The sequence below is a fragment of the Lethenteron reissneri genome, chromosome 38 (genome assembly GCF_015708825.2).
Source record: "Lethenteron reissneri isolate LAM-NWPU_2019-01 chromosome 38, ASM1570882v1, whole genome shotgun sequence".
Taxonomy (NCBI): Eukaryota; Metazoa; Chordata; class Hyperoartia; order Petromyzontiformes; family Petromyzontidae; genus Lethenteron; species Lethenteron reissneri.
This window is the reverse complement of record NC_083816.1, coordinates 8,999,583-9,023,340: the sequence shown is the minus strand read 5'-3', so window position 1 is coordinate 9,023,340 and position 23,758 is coordinate 8,999,583. Positions and strand designations below refer to the sequence as shown.

At 46.4% G+C, this 23,758-nt stretch overlaps 1 protein-coding gene across 1 annotated transcript; it reads left to right on the top strand.

Annotated features, from left to right (window-relative positions):
• The first annotated feature begins 1,969 nt into the window (after nucleotides 1-1,969).
• SUMF1 (sulfatase modifying factor 1) lies at nucleotides 1,970-23,247 on the top strand. The gene is given in 11 exon segments (XM_061567053.1): nucleotides 1,970-2,256; nucleotides 4,821-4,945; nucleotides 8,486-8,659; nucleotides 9,349-9,423; nucleotides 11,521-11,603; nucleotides 15,154-15,276; nucleotides 16,523-16,595; nucleotides 16,597-16,638; nucleotides 17,508-17,621; nucleotides 19,648-19,707; nucleotides 22,486-23,247. Coding segments are annotated over 11 exon segments (1,209 nt in total). The 5' UTR covers nucleotides 1,970-2,054; the 3' UTR covers nucleotides 22,624-23,247.
• Nucleotides 23,248-23,758: the final 511 nt, after the last annotated feature.

Genomic DNA, 23,758 nt, shown 5'->3' with positions numbered 1-23,758 from the left:
GCTTGAAATCGCTTTAAACTATTGTCATTGTAGTGCGTATTTAATGTGGCGCTGCACTCTGATGTTGTAGGAGAAAACATTTCTCAAAAAGTCTATATAATTAAGTAGAACTTGTTGTCTATATTTATTTAAAGTTGCGCATTTTGATGTGACGACACATTTCTCACCCCCCCTCCCCTCGTTACACATCGTCACAAATGTCTGACCCCCACCCCCCCAGGTGCGTGACGTCATTTATGAACGGCCCCTAAGGTTAGGCGAAATGTCATACTCTACACTGTAAATGTCAAACGTTGTAGTGATGGATTCACATGACGCAATTCAGACACATGTTGATTGTGCTAAGAATGTTGTAGCAGCTATGGCATGCAACTATGCACCACACTCCCATGCCAACATTCGATTCGATGATCGATTATTGCCATATCTCGTCTAGTCTGTGGGTGTATCGTTTTTTGTTCTGTTGCATTTGCCTTAATTGTGACACGTGTTTTTGATTGGCATTTCATTTGCATACAACAAGATACACTTGTCGTGATTTGCACGCGAGATTCTATGCAATGTGGTTGTAAAATGTATTCTGCTTGGTTTTTTCCCTCTCTTTTATGTGTACACGATATAGAAGTTGTTGTGATTGGGCAAGCCACGTCGCTTGAAGGGATGATAGATGGTCAAGCATAATAACGGAGTGGCTGCCAAGGAACGGAACGCGTCCGAAAGTACATTCACAGAGGAGATGGAGCGATGAAATCAGCTGATGTGCACGTTATGTGGATTAATGAAATCGCACAATCACGAGATGTAGGCGGTTGGGCGAGGTCTTCATCCAGCAGTATATTTACGAAGGCTTGTGATGACGATACGTAATTGTATAATTCTGTATTTGGTTGCTAAAATTTCCATCGGTGTCAATACGTTTCCAACAATCGATTCATCGTGTCATTCCAAGTGCAAAGTAGATCTGCAGAGAGAATAGTACCCATCACTCATGATCTGCTGATTTATCAAAACTGCAGCAAATTGACATTTTTAATCGCAACAACGACAAAAATCCCCGCAACATACATGCATCAAAAAGGCACAAATAAGCAATGCATACACATCTTGGGGGCCGTCCATAAATGACGTCACGCACCTAGGGGGGTGGGGGGGGGTCAGACATTGGTGACGATGTGTGACGAGTGGGGGGGGGGGGGTGATAAATGTGACGTCACATCAAAATGCGCAACTTAAAATAAATATAGAATTGTTATAACAACACTAATTGTTATAACAACACTCATACAACAACAGAGTGCAGCGCCACATTAAATACGCACTACAATGACAATAGTTCAAAGCGATTTGAAGCATTTTTTATTTTCCAAATGAAAATATGCTTTTGGGGTGGGGGGGGGGCAGAGCTTTGTGACGTGATATTTGAAGAGGCGGGGGGGGTCTGACTTTTTGTGACGCCGTGTGACGAAGAGGGGGGGGGGGTCAAAAACCGTCCAAAAAATCGCGTGACGTCATTTATGGACCCCCCCCCCCCCCTTTAAACAGGACCCTGCGGGGTGGGCTGGTAGGAATAATACTTAGTACCGGTACAGAGATATCGACCGGGTATAGAGGAGTTAAAGAAAAAATTACTGTATTCTAGTGTAACGTTAATTAAAAGTGTTTGTTTTGACAAGAAACGCTGTGAGATTTAAAGACTCGTAGTCTTTCATTTCCAACACCACCCTCAACACCACCCCTCCCACGGACGGACGGACGAACGGACACATTAATCTATTGGTGGTCTGGTCCACTTCGTTCCTACCAGTAACAAAACCCTATCGCGCAAAGTGCGTTCGCATTCGACGCTCGGTGCGAGCAATTGCAATGGGGGCGCGCGCGTGCGCGTTCCGCATTCCACGCGGTCGCGCGCGCGCGCGCGTGCGCCGATCAGCTGACGGGTCACGTGGCGTCGCGCTCGGCACAGCCGGTTTCTTGGGCTTCCACGGCGGGGGCCGGGGTCACGTGGGGTTGCGGCCGACAACAACGTTTCGGCTTCTTGGGCTTGGACAGGAGCCATGGCGGCGTGCGTCTCCGACGACGACGGCCGTCGCCGTCACAGCAGCCGGCGCCGGCTCCGCTGGCGTTCCTGCTTCAGTCGCTTGCTGCTGTTGTTGTTGTTGTTGCTGCTGCTAGAGACGGGGACGGGGACTGCCCAGGCAGAGGAGCCGGGCCCAGGCTGCGGATGCGGAGCTCAGAGCCGAGCGGCAAGTGCGGCAGGTGAAGGGAGGGAGGGAGGAGGAATTATGCGAAATATTATACAAATACAGGAGCCAACACGACAGGATAAACGTGCAGGGCCCCGAGAAACCAGCCCAAGACGAAAAGGACCCACCATGAACTTCTTCTGGAACTGCTGGTGGTTTATTTGCCTATGATCAGAGACTGCTTTTCACAGTTTTGAGTGTTATTTGAAACCCGTGTCCCCTTCTGACCTCATGTGTTGCCCAGTGCCGTCGCTCAAGTTTCCGTGTCTCCCCATCACCCCCGTGAGTGTTGCAAACGCCGTCTCTCCTCAGCGTGTCTCCCTCTGACCCCGTGTCTCAGACCCCCAGTGTCTCAGACCCCCAGTGTCTCAGACCCCCAGTGTCTCAGACCCCCGTGTCTTAGACCCTCAGTGTCTCAGACCCCCAGTGTCTCAGACCCCCGTGTCTCAGACCCACAGTGTCTCAGACCCCCAGTGTCTCAGACCCCCAGTGTCTCAGACCCCCGTGTCTCAGACCCCCAGTGTCTCAGACCCCCCGTGTCTCAGACCCAGTGTCTCAGACCCCCAGTGTCTCAGACCCCCAGTGTCTCAGACCCCCAGTGTCTCAGACCCCCAGTGTCTCAGACCCCCGTGTCTCAGACCCCCAGTGTCTCAGACCCCCACGTGTCTCAGACCCAGTGTCTCAGACCCCCAGTGTCTCAGACCCCCAGTGTCTCAGACCCCCAGTGTCTCAGACCTCCAGTGTCTCAGACCCCCCGTGTCTCAGACCCCCAGTGTCTCAGACCCCCAGTGTCTCAGACCCCCAGTGTCTCAGACCCCCGTGTCTCAGACCCCCCGTGTCTCTGACTCCGTGTCTCAGACCCCCCGTGTCTCAGACCCCCAGTGTCTCAGACCCCCACGTGTCTCAGACCCCCAGTGTCTCAGACCCCCACGTGTCTCAGACCCCCAGTGTCTCAGACCCCCAGTGTCTCAGACGCCCCAGTGTCTCAGACCCCCCGTGTCTCAGACCCCCAGTGTCTCAGACCCCCAGTGTCTCAGACCCCCCGTGTCTCAGACCCCCCGTGTCTCAGACCCCCCGTGTCTCAGACCCCCACGTGTCTCAGACCCCCACGTGTCTCAGACCCCCAGTGTCTCAGACCCCCAGTGTCTCAGACCCCCAGTGTCTCAGACCCCCCGTGTCTCAGACCCCCCGTGTCTCAGACCCCCCGTGTCTCAGACCCCCGTGTCTCAGACCCCCACGTGTCTCAGACCCCCACGTGTCTCAGACCCCCAGTGTCTCAGACCCCCCGTGTCTCAGACCCCCACGTGTCTCTGACCCCCAGTGTCTCAGACCCCCCGTGTCTCAGACCCCCAGTGTCTCAGACCCCCACGTGTCTCAGACCCCCAGTGTCTCAGACCCCCCGTGTCTCAGACCCCCAGTGTCTCAGACCCCCCGTGTCTCAGACCCCCCGTGTCTCAGACCGCCAGTGTCTCAGACCCCCACGTGTCTCAGACCCCCAGTGTCTCAGACCCCCAGTGTCTCAGACCCCCCGTGTCTCAGACCCCCCGTGTCTCAGACCCCCAGTGTCTCAGACCCCCCGTGTCTCAGACCCCCCGTGTCTCAGACCCCCAGTGTCTCAGACCCCCACGTGTCTCAGACCCCCCGTGTCTCAGACCCCCAGTGTCTCAGACCCCCAGTGTCTCAGACCCCCACGTGTCTCAGACCCCCAGTGTCTCAGACCCCCCGTGTCTCAGACCCCCAGTGTCTCAGACCCCCCGTGTCTCAGACCCCCAGTGTCTCAGACCCCCCGTGTCTCAGACCCCCACGTGTCTCAGACCCCCAGTGTCTCAGACCCCCCGTGTCTCAGACCCCCCGTGTCTCAGACCCCCCGTGTCTCAGACCCCCAGTGTCTCAGACCCCCGTGTCTCAGACCCCCAGTGTCTCAGACCCCCGTGTCTCAGACCCCCCGTGTCTCAGACCCCCCGTGTCTCTGACCCCCAGTGTCTCAGACCCCCGTGTCTCAGACCCCCAGTGTCTCAGACCCCCCGTGTCTCAGACCCCCCGTGTCTCAGACCCCCACGTGTCTCAGACCCCCAGTGTCTCAGACCCCCAGTGTCTCAGACCCCCGTGTCTCAGACCCCCCGTGTCTCAGACCCCCAGTGTCTCAGACCCCCAGTGTCTCAGACCCCCCGTGTCTCAGACCCCCAGTGTCTCAGACCCCCAGTGTCTCAGACCCCCAGTGTCTCAGACCCCGCGTCTCAGACCCCACGTCTCAGACCCCCCGTGTCTCTGACCCAGTGTCTCTGACCCAGTGTCTCAGACCCCCAGTGTCTCAGACCCCCGCGTCTCAGACCCAGTGTCTCAGAACCAGTGTCTCTGACCCAGTGTCTGCACCAGACTCCGTTTCTCCTTCAAGACCGCCCCCCCCACTGTCCCACCTGCATCCCGGTCAGTGTCTCATATCCTGACGACCCCGTGTCTTCTCATAACCCCCCTCGCATTTCCAGACCGCGTGTCTCGTAACCGAATGTCTCATCTGGAACAACCGTGTCTCACCCAGACCCCCACGTCTTCTCTCGTCCCTGTGTCTCTTGCCAGATCCTGTGTCCTCCGTGGACCCCATGCTCAGGGACCCAGGGTACCCGGAATCCAACCTGGATGGGGCAAAGGATGCGGTTTTCAAGTACTCTGAGAGCGCCAACACAGCTTATGACCAGAGCGCCGTACGTGACCAAGATGCCCGCTCTTGTGTTCATACGGTTAATGTTAAATCGCTGCACAGAGGTGGCTGAGTGGCTCAACAGGTTACATTCCTGAGCTGGCAACGCCGAGATCCTGCGTTTGAATCCACGCTTCTGCCTATGCTTTAAACAGGATTATCAAGTATGGTATGGATGTACGTTGACTTTGTTTCACGCACCGTACGTAACCAACCATGCTAATCGGAGGCGTGGGGGAAGGACAACAAGCTGCATGCAAAAATAAGTTATACATAAATTAGTTTTTTTATCTAGATTTAAAAGATAGGTGATGGTTTCATCCCGATAATGGTTACATTACATTTCGCTATGGGCTCAATCTATAATTTACCCAGGGTAAATTATAGATTTGAAGTTTTCGTGACTGCAAGGTTCCATACTTTTTGGTTTTTTTGGTAAAGTCACGTAGGTAAAAAATAAAATAAATTTAAATGTAAACAACTAAGGCTCAAAAGAAAGCTGTCGCTGGTGTGGACCAATCAGTTTCAAGGACAATGCATATATTATCAGTGTGTTCTTTGTTTGCATTTTGACCACAAGTATTGTGGTTAATGCAGACATGATTCCTTGTAAAAAGGTTTCAGTTTTGTTGCCAGAAAAAAGGGAAAAACCCCTATTATATTTTGGTACTGGCAAAGGAGGTCTAATGATGTAGATGCTTACCCCGAGCCCTCATTACTTTGATAGTGCATTGTCTTTGAGCTGCACGCCTTTTGGCGTCCTTTGGTCTAGCACCAATTGAGACGAGGCAAAAAAAAAGCCATCTCTGGTGTGGACCAATCAGTTTCAAGGACAATGCATATACAGTATTATCAGTGTGTTTTTTTTTGCATTTTGACCACAAGTAGTGTGGTTAATGCACACATGATTCCGTGTAAAAAGGTTTCAGTTTTGTTGCTAGAAAAAAGGGGAAAAACCCTATTATATTTTGGTACTGGCAAATGAGGTCTAATGATGTAAATTAAAATACCAGTTTTACCAGGTCACTTGAAACAATCTTGTAGGTAACTGATTTCCACTTTCGTGGGCAGTTTTCAAACACGGGAGTTGAGCTGCTCTGCCCAAGGTCGGAATGGTTCTTCATCTCGTGGTTTAACATTGATCCTGCTATTGGGACGACAATGGAGAAAAAATAACAAAAGGCACCTCGCAAATAATAATACTATAATTTACAGAGCTTGGTCTCTGTCCAGTGAGTAAGAACTGCACAAAAAGACGTAACATCAATCTTGGATCATCACTTAAATTGGAAATATTGCAGTTCTGAGATGGAAAAGTTATATTTCACTAACAGGTAAAAAATGTGCCTATTTTGCAAGACATGTAGGAGTGTGTAGCGCCCCTTGTTTTAGGATAACAGCTCACTTGAAGGTATCTCAGAAGTTAAGCTTCTATTGGACATTTTCTAACATGAGGTGATCTGACCATTCTAAGTAGATGTTTAATCCTGTGACATAATATTTAGCATAATTGGAATAAAATTAGTAAATTGACCAAAAGAGGTCACGTCGCTATTTTTTTGTATACAGATACACGTCTGTGCACACCTTTTGAGCGTTACATCCTCATATGCACGGTTGAGTTCGCTTCAGTCCTCCGGTTTCCTCTCACATGCTAAACTCTCATTAAACAAAGGAATGGCCAAATAACACAATACAATACCGTCCTAATTAGGCTTGATAGTGATGCATTTTGTACACCAGCTACAACACCATCATATCTTCTTGGTTCTTTCGGTAAAGTCACGTAGAATGGAAATAATAAAAATTAAACATAAAATAATTCTCACGACGATTCGGCCACAACGCAAGCAGCCGTCCTCAGGTGAAGAACAGATCTGTCGAGATGACAGAGTCTGAATGACCTTCACCTGAGGACGGCTGCTTGCGTTGTGGCCGAAACGTCATGAGAATTATTTTATTATGTTTTATTTTAATTTTATTATTTCCATTCTACGTGACTTTACCGAAAGAACCAAGAAGATGAATCCCTGCAGTCACGAAAGCTTTAAATCGAAACACCATCATAATCTACTGCTTGATGAGGATCTCCCTAAGCTGCTGCTGTCTGTCGCAGTCCTGTGATATGATAATTGTTGGAATAAAATGAGTCTGCCTATTCAGAGAGTATTAACACAGCAATGTACAGTACTTCAATTATGGAAAGATGCCACAATCATTCTTCTATTCAAAATGGACATAATTACTCGAAGAATTATAGAGCCATTAGCCTAATAAATTACAGCCCGTCATCAATATGGAGCTGCATGAAATGAGCACTGATTTTCTTAATCATCACATCGCTTGAGTAATATATTTGGGTGTCTGATGGGACCAAGAGAGGCCACTGTCCATACCTAGCATCTGCTGGGAAAATAGAACTTCAGATGTCTGCATTATGAGCTTACGTAAACATTCATGAAACCAGGTCAACCTACCCATAATACAGGTGCATGGGAATGATGTTGGAGTTTCGAGGACAAGTAGCCATGGAGGCCATGTCAATTAGCCATGGGAGGACATGAAGCCTATTAACTAAGGAGTTGAGGCATACGGTTTGCCCACAGTGTCCAAATGTTTGGGGAGGGGAAGGCTGCTGCCCTTCCTGCCCACTTTGTGTCCATTGCCGTTGTTTATAATTGTAAAAGTACGTTGGGGAAATTTTACTTGTTGGACCGTAAAGTGGCTGGGCGGCTCAAAGGTTAGAGAACCGAGCTGGCTTCGCTGAGATCCCTGCGTTCGAATATTGACAGCTGCTTCTGGTTAAACTGGGTTCTCCGGTGTAGTCAGTTGATGGACTTTGCTTGTTCACTGCACAAAAAATAAATGCGAGAAATTTGTCTCTCTCGTTAATTTTGGCTATATTCCAGCTTTTAGGAATACAAAAATATATCATTTTCATTGCCATATGAGAATTATTATTCTCAGTGGATGGGAAAGTTTTGCCCTTTGCTGTGTCAAGCAGAGGTCACTTGAAGCGATCACAGCAGTGGTGTTGTGATGTCTGCTTGAACAAGACTTGATATTACATTACATTTCGTTCTGCTCTCAATTTGGCTACATTAAAACTGAGAGTTCTTTTTTTTCATATTGCTGCCATGCAATGAATAGGACTGTCATATGCAGAGTGAGCGAGGAAATGTTGCCCTCTGCTGTTTTTACCAGAGGTCACTTAAAGGGATCTAGGAGGGAGAGCTCTGTGACATCCTCTGTGGGCCATTCTCTAACAGGAAGGGTTGCACCACGCTGCGAGAAACCTGAATATATACGTTGTTTTGTGACGTAATGCTGATAGCACAGTTGGGATCACATTGTAGGGAAATGACAAGAAAAGAAAAACACACAATGCTTGTATGTATGTTGAAATTCTTTCGCACCGTACGTAGCCAGCCGTGCTCATTGGAGGTGCTTGATCGTTACGGCCTCGCAATGCCACAGTTCCACATGCAATAGCCCATGGGCCAGGTTATGCAAGAAATATGTTTCGTCTCGGTCGTTGTGCCAGATGAAGGCTGTGCCCGGCGGGACATTCACCATGGGCACAGACGAACCCATCATCGTGCCGGACGGCGAGGGCCCTGCTCGGCGCGTACGAGTGCGCGCCTTCCGCGCTCACTCACACGAGGTCAGCAATGCTGACTTTGAGAGATTTGTGAGCGCAACGGGGCACGTTACGGAGGTACCGCTCTCTGCACACAGCTATTGCTACTGCTACACACAGCGGTCATTGTTAGTCGCCATGATACTGGCCACACACAGTGGAATTCGTAATCTTCAGTGAACATTATTGTACATGATAATGCTACACTTACTCGCTATATTCAATCATAATTGCTGCCCACAGTGGTCTTTATTGTACACAGTGCTGCATGCTGCATGGCGGATGTATAAGATTGCTTTTTGTGTTTTTAGTTTGTTGTCCTTCCTTCGCACCTCCGATTAGCACTGTTGGCTACGTACGGTGCGAAAGAAGTTCAGCATACATATTGTTGAACTTATCCAAGCTAATGAGCACCAGAGTGTATAAGTGGGGACTCCACATACAGCTCTATGGGTCCCAGAGGTGTTCTTTGCAGCAGTAAGCTGTGGTGACTGCTGTAATGCTGAGTCCTAATAATATTGAAACCAGTCTACGGTTGTCTGTCCCTGTATCACTGTTGCCTATCAGTTAGTCACACAATACATTTTGATGGTGATCTAAGACAATGCACTTTTTCGGGTCACTACTCGTGGTTTTTTGCTTAAGGCACTAAGGCGGAGAGCTTTGTACACGTGTTTTGTGTGTGTTGTTGAAAACTGTTGCAAGCTGCCAGTGATGAATGCTTTACGTTATTGCCTCTTCTGCTTCGTCTGACTGTGGATGGCCAGGCAGAGAGCTTCGGCGACTCGTTTGTTCTGTCGGGAAAGCTGAGCGACACAGTTCGAGACGAAATCACGCAAGCGGTAAGTTGCTCCTACGCGTGTAACGATTCACGACCCCGGTGATTCGATGACTTGTTGCGATTCGGGTTTGGAGTAAAGATTGTAATGTTTTTAAAATCACATTTCCTTGTTTTCATTGTCTGTGCTGTGTTGTCTGTCTCCTCTCATATCCTTGTTTTGTTGATGTTGTCTGTCTTGATTGTGCTGTCTATCCCTTGTTGTATTGTGTCTAGTTTGTGTTGTCTTGTACGTGTCATCCGTCTCTTTTGTTCTGTCCGTCTGGTATTGCCTGTTTTGTTTGCAGTGTGTCTAGTTTATACTGTGCGTGTGTGTACTCTCTGTCTCATTGTCAATAGCGCAAATATGATTTGTTTAATTCGTAAAGTCTGGCTCGCTTTTATTCCATATCGTTTGTCTTTTGTGCGTATTCTTTTTCATTCACTCATCAGCTTGAAAATAAAGTATCTGTAAAACATTGGTTCTCATACGCACAATCCGATTTACACGGGGTGAGTGTAACAATACATTTTCATCAACGTGCATAGTCCCATGGGATGTTGGCTATCAACAACAAGGCAACTCCTATGACTAATTGGGAATGGGACGCAAGCGTAGGATTGATCACCCTGTCGCTGGCCGCCTTTGGGGAGGGTGTATAGTATGAAAGGCCGAAACACCCTAGGAACCAAAGGGTCACTACTGACGATGCGCTCCCCAAATTTCACCAGGCTCACTGTTCATGAACTCTTGGAAGTGCTTGCACAAAGGATAGTAACATCTCATCCTGTGTTCTTTGGAATCTAAATGCCTTGCTGCTGCATGTATATCATTTTTGCGGTGCTCTGCATTTTCCAGATATAACACAATAACAATTCTGCATTAAACTGCCAAACACATATATTGTGCGTGTCAATTATTTTACCGCTTACTGCACTCACCTTTATCAATGTTATCCTGTGGCAGAAAGCTGTTATGAACTTGTCATTGAGGAAAAATATACGATTATAATGTCTTTGATGAACCTTGTTCTCTACCTGGAGTGGTTTAGTTTTTGCAGCTGGCTGCAAAGCAGTTTAATAAAGCGGTGAACCAGTGCAAAGATAAGAATGAAATAAATAACCAAAACGCAGCTAACCTCTGCTTATCTCAGTACGCCAGATGCATGAATTCGCACTTATCCAAAGGCCCCTTCCGGTAATAGAGTGTGCTGTAAATTACATGGAAGAAAAGTTGTACATCGAGGTTTATTCAGTTACGTAATGCATTACGTAATATGTATGCAGATAATTAGGGCTGCGAGCTTTTGACCTGTGATTCTTTGAAAGTTGCGTGAAACAATATAAGTCAACATTCATCCTTGGTCATTTAAATCATAAGATAAGGGAAGGTTTAAGTGGGGGTTGCAGTGTTGACTGCAGTACAGCGCTATGAACCCGGTAAACTGAGTTCGATTCCCAGCCAAAGCTAACTTGAGTAGCAAGTGATGTCTGATATTCAACCGGTTCTGGATCCACCCTTCATCAACCAGCATGATAATGTATTGTCAAATTTACCCCTATGACCAACACGGCTTGTGGAGGCCTACATTGAAACATGGCCTTCGGTATTTCCTGCAACAAGCCACTGCCCATTGATGATAATGCCCCTTTTAATGCACGAGTCTCAAGACTTTTTCTCAAGGGTCCTATGCTGGGATGTTTGGCCATTTCTATTCATGATCGTCACATGACAGAAATTAGGCATGTGAATATATGTCCCTTCTGCTATTTGGTGAATTGTCACAATTTGAGGTCACAAATGGATTCAAGAATATATTCTTTGTTTCACATTGTGGTGAAGACATGGATGACATGAATCTATTACATGCTATACGAATGAAAAATAACCGATCTGTGCATGTATCGCGATCATTACAACTGATTTTAAGTGACGAATCAACGTATTGTCAAATGCTGAGTAGACAGACAATTTTATTTTCATACATTACGTAAACAATAAAGCAGATTAATAGGCATCGTATTTAACCATTGTGCGTATGCGATGCGGCAGTTACAAGGGACAACACGTTACAAGGGACAACACGGGTGCCACTGTGATGAGTCATTGCCATGTTTTCAGGTGGCTGCTGCTCCCTGGTGGCTCCCAGTGAAAGGTGCCAACTGGAGACATCCAGAGGGACCCGACTCCAACATCACCGGCCGGTAACGACCGTGACATCACTGGCATCCTCATAAGCCATGGTCTCTCCACTGCTGAGTGAAGGCCCCCCCCCCGCCCCCTCGGCAATGCCATCCCTCACTTTCACAATCTTTACTCGCACATGAGCCGTGCAACGCTGGGACATCCAGTATCTCGCTAAATTCGCGAGAGCTGAAACCCTGATAATTGTTTTTTTACCCTTCTATCTGGCAACAAAACTGACACCTTTTTTACAAGGAGTCATGTTTGCATAGACCACAATACCTGCAGCCATAATGCAAACAAAAAACATAACTCTGATACTGTATGCACTGTACCTTGAAGTTGATTGGTCCACACCCGAGACAGCTTTCCTTAGAGCCTAGTCTCACATGGGTTGGACCAGATGACGCCAAAAGGCGCACAACTTTAAGACAATGCACCATCAGAGTATGAGAGCTCGGGGCAAGCATTTACACCATTGGAACCTCATTTGCCAGTAAAAAATATGATAATTGGTTTTTTACCCTTGTATCTGGCAACAAAACTGACACTTTTTTTTACAAGGAATCATGTTTTCATAGACCACAATACCTGCAGCCATAATGCAAACATTATCAGAGTTATATTTTTTGTTTGCATTATGGCTGCAGGTATTGTGGTCTATGCAAACATGACTCCTTGTAAAAAAGGTGTCAGTTTTGTTGCCAGATAGAAGGGTAAAAAAACAATTATCATATTTTTTACTGGCAAATGAGGTTCCAATGGTGTAGCTGAAACCCTGTCGAACGGGATACTCGGGGCTACCTCTTGAGTTTTGTGTGTGTAAGGGGTGTAGACATTTTATGAGGGTTGACATGTCCTCCCCTTAGTTTTCTCCCTGATTAATGAGTATCTTTGACCTGCAGCCCTAAGAGTACTTAATCTACAAAACACACTGTCTAATGTCCTTATGTAATGATATTAAGGAAAGAAAAATATGGATTTGTTTGGAATTGAAATATTTGGAAATGAAATGTTCATGCCAAGCATCAGGATTTCTTACAAATTGCAACTTTTGTAAAGCTTAATTTACCCAGGGCCTTACATTATTAACCGCACTCATTAATAAAATAAATTATACTTTGCAGAGTAATGTGTCTCAGCCAAAGTGGCCCAGATAGGCTATTTTACTCCAAGTGAGTTCAATTACATTGTATAATGGAAAAGCAGTATTCTCTATAGACAGTGTTACTTAAATATGATGATGAATAATCGGCTACATTTCTCCTGCCTCAGCAGTTCGCCTGCTGTATTTTTTCACCTGTAGACGCTTGCTTGTGTTGCCATCGAAACGTCGTGATTATTTTTCTATGTACGTGACTTTACCGAAAGACCCAAAGAGTAGTAATAATCAGGTAGTGGAAAATGAAAAAAAAAACCGCTGACAATTTACATTTGTATTTCTCTGCACCGTTACCATTGTACTTCTTTTTCTGGTTCTCATATGTTAAGCCCGTTTTACCATAAAAAATTCCCACCACTGTTTAACCCGAGGGTGAAGTGACGTGGCCTAGCGGTAGCACGTTCGGTCACTTGTTGCAGAAGTTCACGGTTCTAATCCAGCTGCCACCCTGATTAATACCGGAGGTGTATCGTCCGTATATGATACGCACCGTCTGCTTCACAGTGGACGTTCAAAGATCCTGTGACATCTTTAGAAAGTTTAAGCCATCATTGTGTGTCGGCGTTATGGGCCAAATGTGCCTGATTGGAAATATTGCCTGGAAATTGCTCAATTGGGTTTATCGCAAATATCCCCCCCCCCCCCTACTGGTAGACCACATCTCTTGGGCAATTGTCAGTGCCAGTTTCTGGATGCCTTCCTGCTTGTTCGGTTTCCTGCTGCCCTAATGAGCTGGAGGGACCCAAATGTCCCCTCTCGTTAGTGACCTTTGTGATGTTTTGAAGCGTTAAACCAATGGGCTAGACTGTGATACTGCTTACGATCCCAACATCTCGGCACATGGCACAACTTTAATACTGTGTGAAATGGGACAGTGGGTTGAGCTGCAACCAGGGAGGGGTTGGGGTCATGGGGTTTTAGATTCCACTGGAGCCACACAATTTGTCATCGTTGCTTTTCGTTGTACCTTGTAAACGAGATGTACAAATGAAAATAATTTCATCACTTCAAAGCCTGCTCGTATAACTCAGCATATGGATCAGTAGTTACGTAGAATGATTTAAAACACATTTTTACCCATCTGTCGTTCCAATGCTGGAGGAAGGCTGCGTTGGGGGGGGGGGTGGTGCGGGGAGTTGTTTAACCGTGGGGAGTGGTAGTACAATGGTTAGCGCGCTGCGCTACGAACCCAGCGGCCCGAGTTCGATTCCCTCTCAACGGCCAACACCAGTGACGAATATCTTAACTGGTCCTGGGCCTCCCCTCGATCAACTCAACCTCAAATGGTGGTGTGCGTGAATGTCGTCACGAGGGAGATGAAGGCGGCCAGGCATGGTTCAGGAAACCCACTGCCTCGCATGGCGAGCTGGCCTTCATCGGTGCTGCTCGCAAACAGCATTGTCCCCAACAGTCTGTTTAGGCTATATGGAGGATCTGTGTCTTTAATTTATTGACCATACATCATCATGCTGGTCAGTGCTAGTTGGTCATGTTGGGGGCACCCAGGACTGGTTCAGTTATATCACTCGCTAATAATGTTAGCAAGGGGCTGCTTTGTCCTGACTTGCTTTTCTACTTCTTCCATCTACATGACAAAGGCTCAGTCCCAGCAGCAGCAGCCGTACTAACCACCTCACAATAACTCCTCTCCCGCGGCCCATCCTGGCTCCTCCCCCCTCAACCAGTATATATAAGGTCGGGTCTCTTGGGACTTCTCTTTACTTGATACAGCAATCTTGCTGTGACGGTTCCACCTGAAGACGGAAGCTTGTGTTGCCTCCGAAACATCGTGATTTATTATTTTATTTCTATTATTTCTTCTATTTATTATTATTTATTTTTGTTATTAAATTTTTACCTACGTGACTTTACCAAAAAAACCTAAGAGAATGTTAGCGGTGGCCGAGAATCTAACACAGGTCACCGAGTTTATAGCCCAGTGCACGAAACACTGCACCACCGCTCCAACACTCCCACACCTCCACGTGTAATATGCGTGTGTGGAAATGTGGCGCTTATATTTTCGGTTGTAACCTTCCCTTTTCCATGCCAGTGGAAAAAACCTTCGGAGTGTAAAAAGCATTACTGTGGTCCGTACATGGCACGAGACGAAATGTGACAGCAAAAATCCACGTTGGTTGTTGCATGTTCAGCACATGTTAAGAAATTGGCATTTCCTGCGTAATGTATTGTCGGGTTGTACACATTGTTGTTAGACATGATGTCGGACATGATGCCAAAACAACACGCTTTTACAACCTGATAACACATCGGACAGCGATACAGCACAACCTCGAAAAGGTAGTACGCGGTAATGTTGGTATGCGTCGAGGATCGCAGTCCATAATGAGCCACGCTTGTCACCGTGCTACTGCTGAAGCTTCTTCCTGTGTTGTCTCCACCTGCAGGATGGACCACCCTGTGGTGCACGTGTCGTGGAATGACGCCAGCACCTTCTGCAAGTGGGCTGGCAGCCGCCTGCCAACTGAGGCCGAGTGGGAGTATGCGTGCAGGGGCGGCTTGGAGAACAGGTGAGGATGCAAATCGTCGTGAGATGCAAGACGAGTTAAGTGAATTGAATTGAATGGGGGAGTAATTGAGGCCTGGAGAAAGTGGTAAATTGTGAAATCTAATTGGCACAATACATCCCAACATCGTTGTCATAATATGTGTAATGCGGGCGTAAATGGGCGGGGCGGATATGACGATCCGAGAGGGAGGAGTCAGGGTGACGTGGGGGAGAAGTTATAGCGGGGAGACAGGAAGCTATCTGGGTCAGTCGGGGGAGTGAAGGGTGGTGAACACGTTGGGTGGTCGCCATGCCTCAGCCTGGTGGCTGAGGGGCTCATGACGGCGCCAGCCAGCGGGGTGGAAGAGAGAGTGGAGGATTGAGGTAGGAAGTGGCGAGATAGCCACAGAGGCCACGAAGGGCTGAGGTAGGAAGTGGCGAGATAGCCACAGAGGCCACGAAGGGCTGAGGTAGGAAATGGCGAGATAGCCACAGAGGCCACGAAGGGCTGAGGTAGGAAATGGCGAGATAGCCATAGAGGCCACGAAGGGCTGACATTGGGAGGTGGCGAGATCGCCACGCACGGAGGAACAGGGAGCAGAGATGGAGCTGCTGGGGGAGCAGCCAGAGGGCTGTACCAAGAGCCTGCAGCGGAGCTGCAGGAGCGTGGAAGGCTACGGGAGTGAAGGCAGATGTGGGGCTGCCAGGGAGAGAGTCTCAGGAGGAGTGCCGTGTGGGAAGGAGAACGCGAACCCCAAATAAAGGACACGGAGTCAGCAAGAAGTGTCTGAGTCCTTTTATTACATATGTACTATGGTCTGAGAATGTAGCAGGGATGACTCATCCATAGATATGTGCGTCGTCATGGAATAAATGTTATAAAAATCATAGCAGTACAAGAAATGTTCATGGAATTAAAATCCTTTAGGGAAAATCTTTTAGGGCTTATTTTTACGGGGGCTTATAAAGGCATTAAGCATGGCAATGGTATGCGGAAAGTGACAGCTGTTTTATTGCAATATTTGATGGTCTTGCAGTATTTATGAACTGCCGTTAACATAACCTGTTGCCATGAGACACCGGGGTTTTTTGTCATCCGAGGTAGAGATATGACGTGAAAGCGCTTGTGCCCTGGATGGTTGCATTATTATGCAGGAAACTGCTGCTGCCAAAGTGGACACAGAGAGATTCAAGGGAGTGTTTCTTTATTTGCCATGAAAAGCTACTTACTCTCTCTCTCTATTTCCCCATGGCTTATTCTTGCGCAGGCTGTTCCCCTGGGGGAACAAGATGACTCCGCGAGGGCAGCACTACATGAACGTGTGGCAGGGAGACTTCCCGACTCGCTGACACGGGGGAGGATGGGTACCCGGGCACGGCACCTGTGCGTGACCGCGCATATATATGCAGCACGCGTGTGCGCACACACATGCCCTCGCACACACATCCCCTCGCACGCACACACATGCCCACGCACGCACGCACATGCACCCACACACATGCCCTCGCACGCACACACACACGCACACACATGCCCTCGCACGCACACGCACACACATGCTCTCGCACGCACACACGCACGCACATGCACGCACACGCATGCCCTCGCACGCACACACATGCCCTCGCACGCACGCACGCACACGCATGCCCTCGCACACACACGTGCACGCAATTGCACAGTCGCTACGAACTCGTACATCAATATAAATACTTCCATACGTGCATCTACACGCACTGACCAGAATGGTGAATTGTGCTCAAGTAGCCCTCATGACCGAAAACAGTGTGAGGGAGTCCTTTATCCAGCAGTGGATTGACAAAGAGCTGCAAAATTAACTTTATACAGTATTATGCACTGTGTCGGGTATATTTGGTAGTGAAGACGAACACCATATGTGCCTGTTATTATAAAAAAAAAATTAATTACCTTTTTTTTATTGTAAATAATACATTGCTTTTCGAACGTTTTTCCGAAGTTTTAATTAAAGCCTATAACCTTAAAGGGATTGGCACCACTGTCTGTGAGAGTTCCTTTTTGAAATTTCTGCTTCATGACATGATGCCAACAGCACAATTGAAATGTAATAGGCAGACGAAAACAAAAATAAAACTCGTATACTTACAAAAAAACATGTATAAGCTTTTAAATCTTTTGCTACTGCAGTAACAGTTATTGATCAAACCGAAGACACATTCTGTATAACCGTCTTGTCTGTGTCGATTCCTTTGGCCGTCGCTTTGTGTCCGAAGGTGACGGCTTTTCCTCCAAATGCGTACGGCCTTCACAACATGGTCGGGAACGTGTGGGAGTGGACGTCGGACTGGTGGACGGTCCATCACACGGCCGAGGAGCAGAGCAACCCCGTATGCCTTGCCTGTCCAGTCGTCTCTTTCACTTAACGCATGTTAGGCACTCGCGGACAGAATAGGTTTTTGGGTTCGGCCACGTAATGACCTTGGCCAGATCCCTGGCGTAAGACCCTCCTCCACCCGACAGGCAACAGGCCGGGTTGTTCTTGACCTTACCGATGAGCTGAAATAATAATATTTGGTGTGTTAAATGTTATCCATGCAACAATTAACATTTGTTGGCCCATGTGAGGTGGTGGAGGGTCTTATGACAGAAATGTTACCAGATCTTTACAACGCCTATCCTAAAAATTAATTCCGATTCAATCTATTTCCTTTATTCCCAGTCTTTGTTGAAATAGGGTCAACCAGGCCCCACGACCCAAACTGCACATTGACCAAAGGGCTGTACATGTACCTATACCTGACTCGCCACTCTAAGAGTTTGTCAGGAAAGTATTTAAATCTGTCAGGCTGTTTGAAAACGGTTGACATTCAAATGAATATATGCATTTTTGTAGCCTCGTGAGATTCAAAAATCGAAAAATCGTATATATTACGCGAGAGCCACTTCACATGCAGTACCTGGCAAAGAGGCCTGGTACATAGGCACGCAGGGAGAGTCACTAAATATTTACAACTTAGTTGCAAACTGTTCTTAAATGTTGAGCGTTGGTTTAGGAACAGCACGTAATGCTCTACTCTGCAAGATATTTAGCATTCCCCGTACAACAGATGGCACACTCTGGAAATTTGCTGCAGAAATTGTGGTGTAGCAGCAGACAGAGGCGGCAGTAGCTATTGAGTGTGCAGGCAGTGCAACTGCACCGAGGCCCATGGGCCAGAGGGGGGGGGGGGGCCCAGGCACTGAGACTGTGTAGATTGGGTGGGGGGGGGGAGGTAATTGGACAAGGGGGGTTCCCATTTCATTTTTTCTCCCAGGGCCAAATGCCAACCCCGCTGCGCCTCTGGCAATAGGAATCAAACTATAGTCCAATATTATTCCTGCTAAGGGCATTATTGCCAGATAGATATTATTTCCAGGAAAGATCTGACTTCTTTATGCACCTTTTGCATTCCCCCCCCCCCCCACTTGAAATTATTGCCTTGGCCCAGTTTATTTAAATCATTGAGTTACAATGTCACACTCATCAATGTGGCTCATCATTATTTCATGTGCACATCGGACGGCTTTCAGGCGCTATTATCGCCATCCACCACACACGCATTAGGCTGATAAATGTAAATTGTATTGAAGGGTAAAAAAAAATGGCACAGTTGTACAATAAATTCGATTGAGGGTTTTTAAATAATTCAGCATTATGTTCATCTTGAAAACGACGGTTAATTGTATAATTATGTACGAGGAAAGCAATGGCTGTGTTTGCATTCCGTATATTTTACGTGACTTTTACATTTACGTATCGTATTTTGGTTTTATGCAGCCACATGTATGGCGGTCTCTTGTTGATAATCTAAATCGATCACATGACAAGTACTGCTTGCATTAATTCTTAGAATCTGCACTCAATTAAGTTTAGTTGCCAGCGCCTCAAGCAGCAAGTTTCTTTCTGCAAAGGCTGGAAAACCTAGAGATTCCTTCCAAGTGCACGTGGTTGTCTGGGAGGTCTCTCCCTCTCTTCTGCTGTTCCCATCATCTTTAATTAATTCCACTGGCCATTTGCACTGTCGACTCCCTGCCCGTTGTGTAAGTCCAGGCTCAAGACCCTTTTCTCGATTGCCGATGTCTCTCCATTTCTCTTGAATGTTTTTATATACGCCTCATTTATCCTCCTGTGGTGCACACGTGTCCACCGTTTTGTAGAACTTATTGGGATGCGGTTGCATTACGACGCTATGTGACTCCTAAACCAAAACATCTTTTGTTCCTGTGATTAATTTACAGTTTAACACGTAGGCTTTCGTGACCAGTATATATTAAAAAAAACCTGTATTAAAGAAAAAAAAAACTATTATGGATTCATTTGAAGCCACGAGTCACCTTCGAGGGCCTCTCATGTGTTTGTGTTATTTTTTTTAGACGGGGCCTCACACTGGCTCGGACAAAGTGAAGAAGGGCGGTTCTTACATGTGTCATAAGGTAACAATAGATCACACAACACTAGCATATTGCTGTACTTACATTGCTTATTATATTTTACAAAAACATGTGGCCTAGTGTGCCTTTTTTTTCCCAAAGCCAAAGATTCCATTATTGCTCGGATTTGCTTTCTCCGTTCATTTCTATTCCTCACCACTTCTCTCGTCACATCCATTGTCCTCGTGTTTCACTCCATGGCATTCTTCCACCTAACCCTCAGTCTCCCCCTGTTCCTGCTGCCCTGCATCTCCATAGCGATTCCAATCGATATCTTCTTTGTTTCTTCTCAACACATCTCCACCAAACCGTGCTAAGTCTTGCCTCCCTTACATTCTCAAAATTCATCGTAACCTCCGCTAAGGCTTCAACTTCTTTATTGTACCTAATTTCCCTGAGAGATATTACCAACATCCATCGTAGCATTCTCAGCTCTGTCCTCTCAGCCACTGTCTTCATTGCTTAGTGCGCACATCTCTGCACCATATAGCAGAACTGTCATATCATTGTTCTATATCAGCCGTGCAGGGTTACTGCTATCTTTCTAGCATGTGCAATTCCTGATACCTCTTTCCAATTCTCCCACGTATACCATTACGGTGAAGTATTTGCACCCAAAAGGTTGACATGCTCGCGTTGCATCGTGTGAGACCTTTCCCTTTTGATGTAATAGAAGAAGAGTAAGAAACTTTGAAATGTGGACTTTGGGAAGCCACTTTTTAGAATTTAACAACTTCTGAAGTACTCGTTAACTCATCAGCAGATACATAAAAAATACTATTATAACAATTGTAACTACCTAAAATAATGCGTGTTATTAATGTCTTGAAATAGTTTTAGTGCACTGCTTTGCTCCTAAGTTATTGAAATTTATTCGTGATCTGTGTGCATTTTATTTAAAAGTGCTGCTTTTTTGGGACAATGTCACCACATAAGCCAACCCTGCTAATTGGAGGCGCAGGGGACGCACAACGAACTAAACACAAAAAGCAGATCTACAGAAATTACTTTAAAATCTAGCTTTCTTTAGATCTGCCTTTTGTGTTTATTTTGTTTTGCTTCCCCCGCACCTCCGACTAGCAGGATTGGTTTAATAGTGCATGGCTCGAGTGGCTGTCTAATGTCGGAAGAGCGTTCCAGATGGCAGCAGAAGCGCGGCTGAAAGCGGGCGATGCAGTGACCGTCTTTGATGGCTAGACAAAAGCCACCGAGCGCCATGAGTAAATGGGTCGTGTCGTGCAGCCACTACAGTTGCCGTAGATGGCTGGTGATAGCTGTGGATGACTCATCTCTGCTGCATTCTCGAAACAAATCGCCATAATAAGCATAACCCGTAAAAACAAAGTTTTTCACTATAAATCCTTTATATGCGTGGCGGCTAGAGTCCTCTCGTCCTCTGGCTTGAGATGGCTGCCACCTATGGGTCAGATGATTGCATTGCACCATTAAGCAATTGGTAATTAAATATAATATTTTTGTCCTAAAAAGTGTAAAATTTTGGGAAAACTTTTTCACGAACTTTAATTGTCACACACAACGAGTCTGTGTGGAAAATGTCAGCTCGATTGGATCACGGGAAGTGGGTTAAAAAACGACTGAAAGATTTGCACGGTCCTAAGCAAGCAAGCGAACTTAATATAAAGGATTTTAAAATGTGTCCGACCTCGTGAGATCTGGGAGCTGTGCAGGTTGAACCTTAATTAGTCTTTGTGTAATGACGACTTGACACACTTATCTTGAGATGGCACTTTATTGAAGACACGTTCACTTGACACAGGCGGAGACTGCAACAGCCCCGAGTCTCCAGCGCATCTCGCTGACTCTGGACGATCGCTCCACCAGCAGACTCTACCGTCCTCTTCCGTCACCTGACCACGCTCCCTTCTCAATCATTCCCGTAGCCACCAGTTCCTTCGTACTCACAACTGATACCCCTGCTGTCATTACCTCCCGTGACCACTAGTGCATTCCCACTGCAAGCTGGCTCCCCTGTCATTACCTCCCGTGGCCACTAGTCCACTCACACCGCATGTAGACTCTACTGTCATTACACTTGGATGGGTGACCACCAGGGGCAGAAGACGTGGGGCTGCAAGGTGGCCAGGAGGTGGCAGTGCTGAGTGTCGGCTTTCGTACACGTGTGTTTTCCCCGGCTGCTTCAGTTTCCCTTCCACATGTAAAACATTCGTGAAATTGGACAATCAGGGAGGGACTCCCTATAAAAATCAGGAACCTTTGTTCTAAGTCTTGAGACTCGAAGAGGCTTTACTGGTTTAATTATTAACATTAGATTGGTAATTAAGTATAATTGGTGTTTGCAACTTTCTTATCGTACAATGCTCTCATGAAGGCGCTATGTTTCTCAGACGGATATATTCTGCCAGTAGGGGGCGATATTGCTATGTGGTTTTACCCCATTAAGAAATTTGCGTGTAATTTTCAAATGTGGTCCGTGAAGCCGGTGTACACGGCGTGTTCTTCAACATTAACTGAGAAGCACATGGTTTGTATTTTTTGGTTAATGCTGCGGGTGTAGTAACCTTGCTGCCAGACTCGGGCCACGAACCTTTGCAACGAGCGACATACCTGTTCTGCACCTGAGGACAGCTGCTTGCGTTGTGACCGAAACGTCGTGAGAATTATTTTATTATGTTTTATTTTATTATTTCCATTCTACGTGACTTTACCGAAAGAACCAAGAAGACAAACACGCTGCCGCTCGGCGGTATTACTCTGACCGTCGCCCCGCGTGTCTCCATGTGCCCCCCACCCTATCTGCAGTCGTACTGCCACAGGTACCGCTGTGCGGCGCGAAGTCAGAACACACCCGACAGTTCCGCCTCGAACCTCGGCTTCAGGTGCGCTGCCGATGACCCGGAGTCAAACCCCAAGTCGCCTGAACCTTCGGAAGAACTCTAGCCTGTTTCGGAAACCAGGAAATGCATACTAAAATGTGTGTGGTATTTGTAAATCTGTACTTTACTTGGGATATGAATCCCAAGAGAGACGGTGAACGGTGTGATTCTAGCTCAGTGTTAACAATTGTTTGTTGTGAAATAGGCAAACATCATAGCTGGAACAACTGCGTATATATTTACAGCACTCAGTCTTTTTATATGAATGAACATTCACAGGTCTTGTGAAATTCGTTTTGTTTTAATGGCAAATGTACCTAAGGGAAGACTTAACATGATTTATTTATATAAAACCTTGCAAATTATCGTACGTCCCGAGGAATAGTCTAATCGATTTAAATATTTTAATCTGCGCTTTTTTGTAAAAAAATGGTCCAGTTGATTTGATCTAAAAAAGGGATACTATTTAGTAAGGATGTCACCATGCATCAATTCATTAAAAATTATTTATTATGCTCACATTAATTGCATTGAATGACGTGTATAAGAATATTTTGATACTTTATACTTTTTATTAGATTCACGTGACCCCCTGCTGTCACTAGAGGCAGCTGCATTCACCTCAATACAAACAAAGTAAAATGTATTCATGACCGTTCGCAAAACATTCTTTTTTTGTAAACTGTGATGTGGGGGGTGGGGGGCTGTTTGGGGGATTGTGGGGGGCAGAATCATTACAGGCCCAATGAGCAGAACAAGTTTGGTCTATTACAGTTGAGATCAACTTGAGCTATTCAAGATTAAAAAAAAATTTTTACTAAAATGTTGCGATGTGTAACGTTTTTTTTATTATATTAAAACAGAAAGATGACCTTTCATTGTGTCATTATTGATATAACAAAATGCGTGTGTGTTTAGGGGTCTTTCACTTTGATTGCCCGCCATTAATGTGCACTTTACTTTCCAGGGTAATCAAGATCAGTAATTGAGGGAATTCAAACTGAGATTGTTTTAATGCCTGCTTAAAGTGAGCTGACCAAACAAATTATGATTATGTCAATAAACCTTCCAGTCTAATTTTGGGCTTGCATGTTATCCACGTGGTATGCCTTTTTGTGGTCCAGACTTTCCGCTTGCAGTATAATCAGTTTGTATCTGAATCGTATGTCCGCACCCCTGTAAAATCTTGTTACCACGAA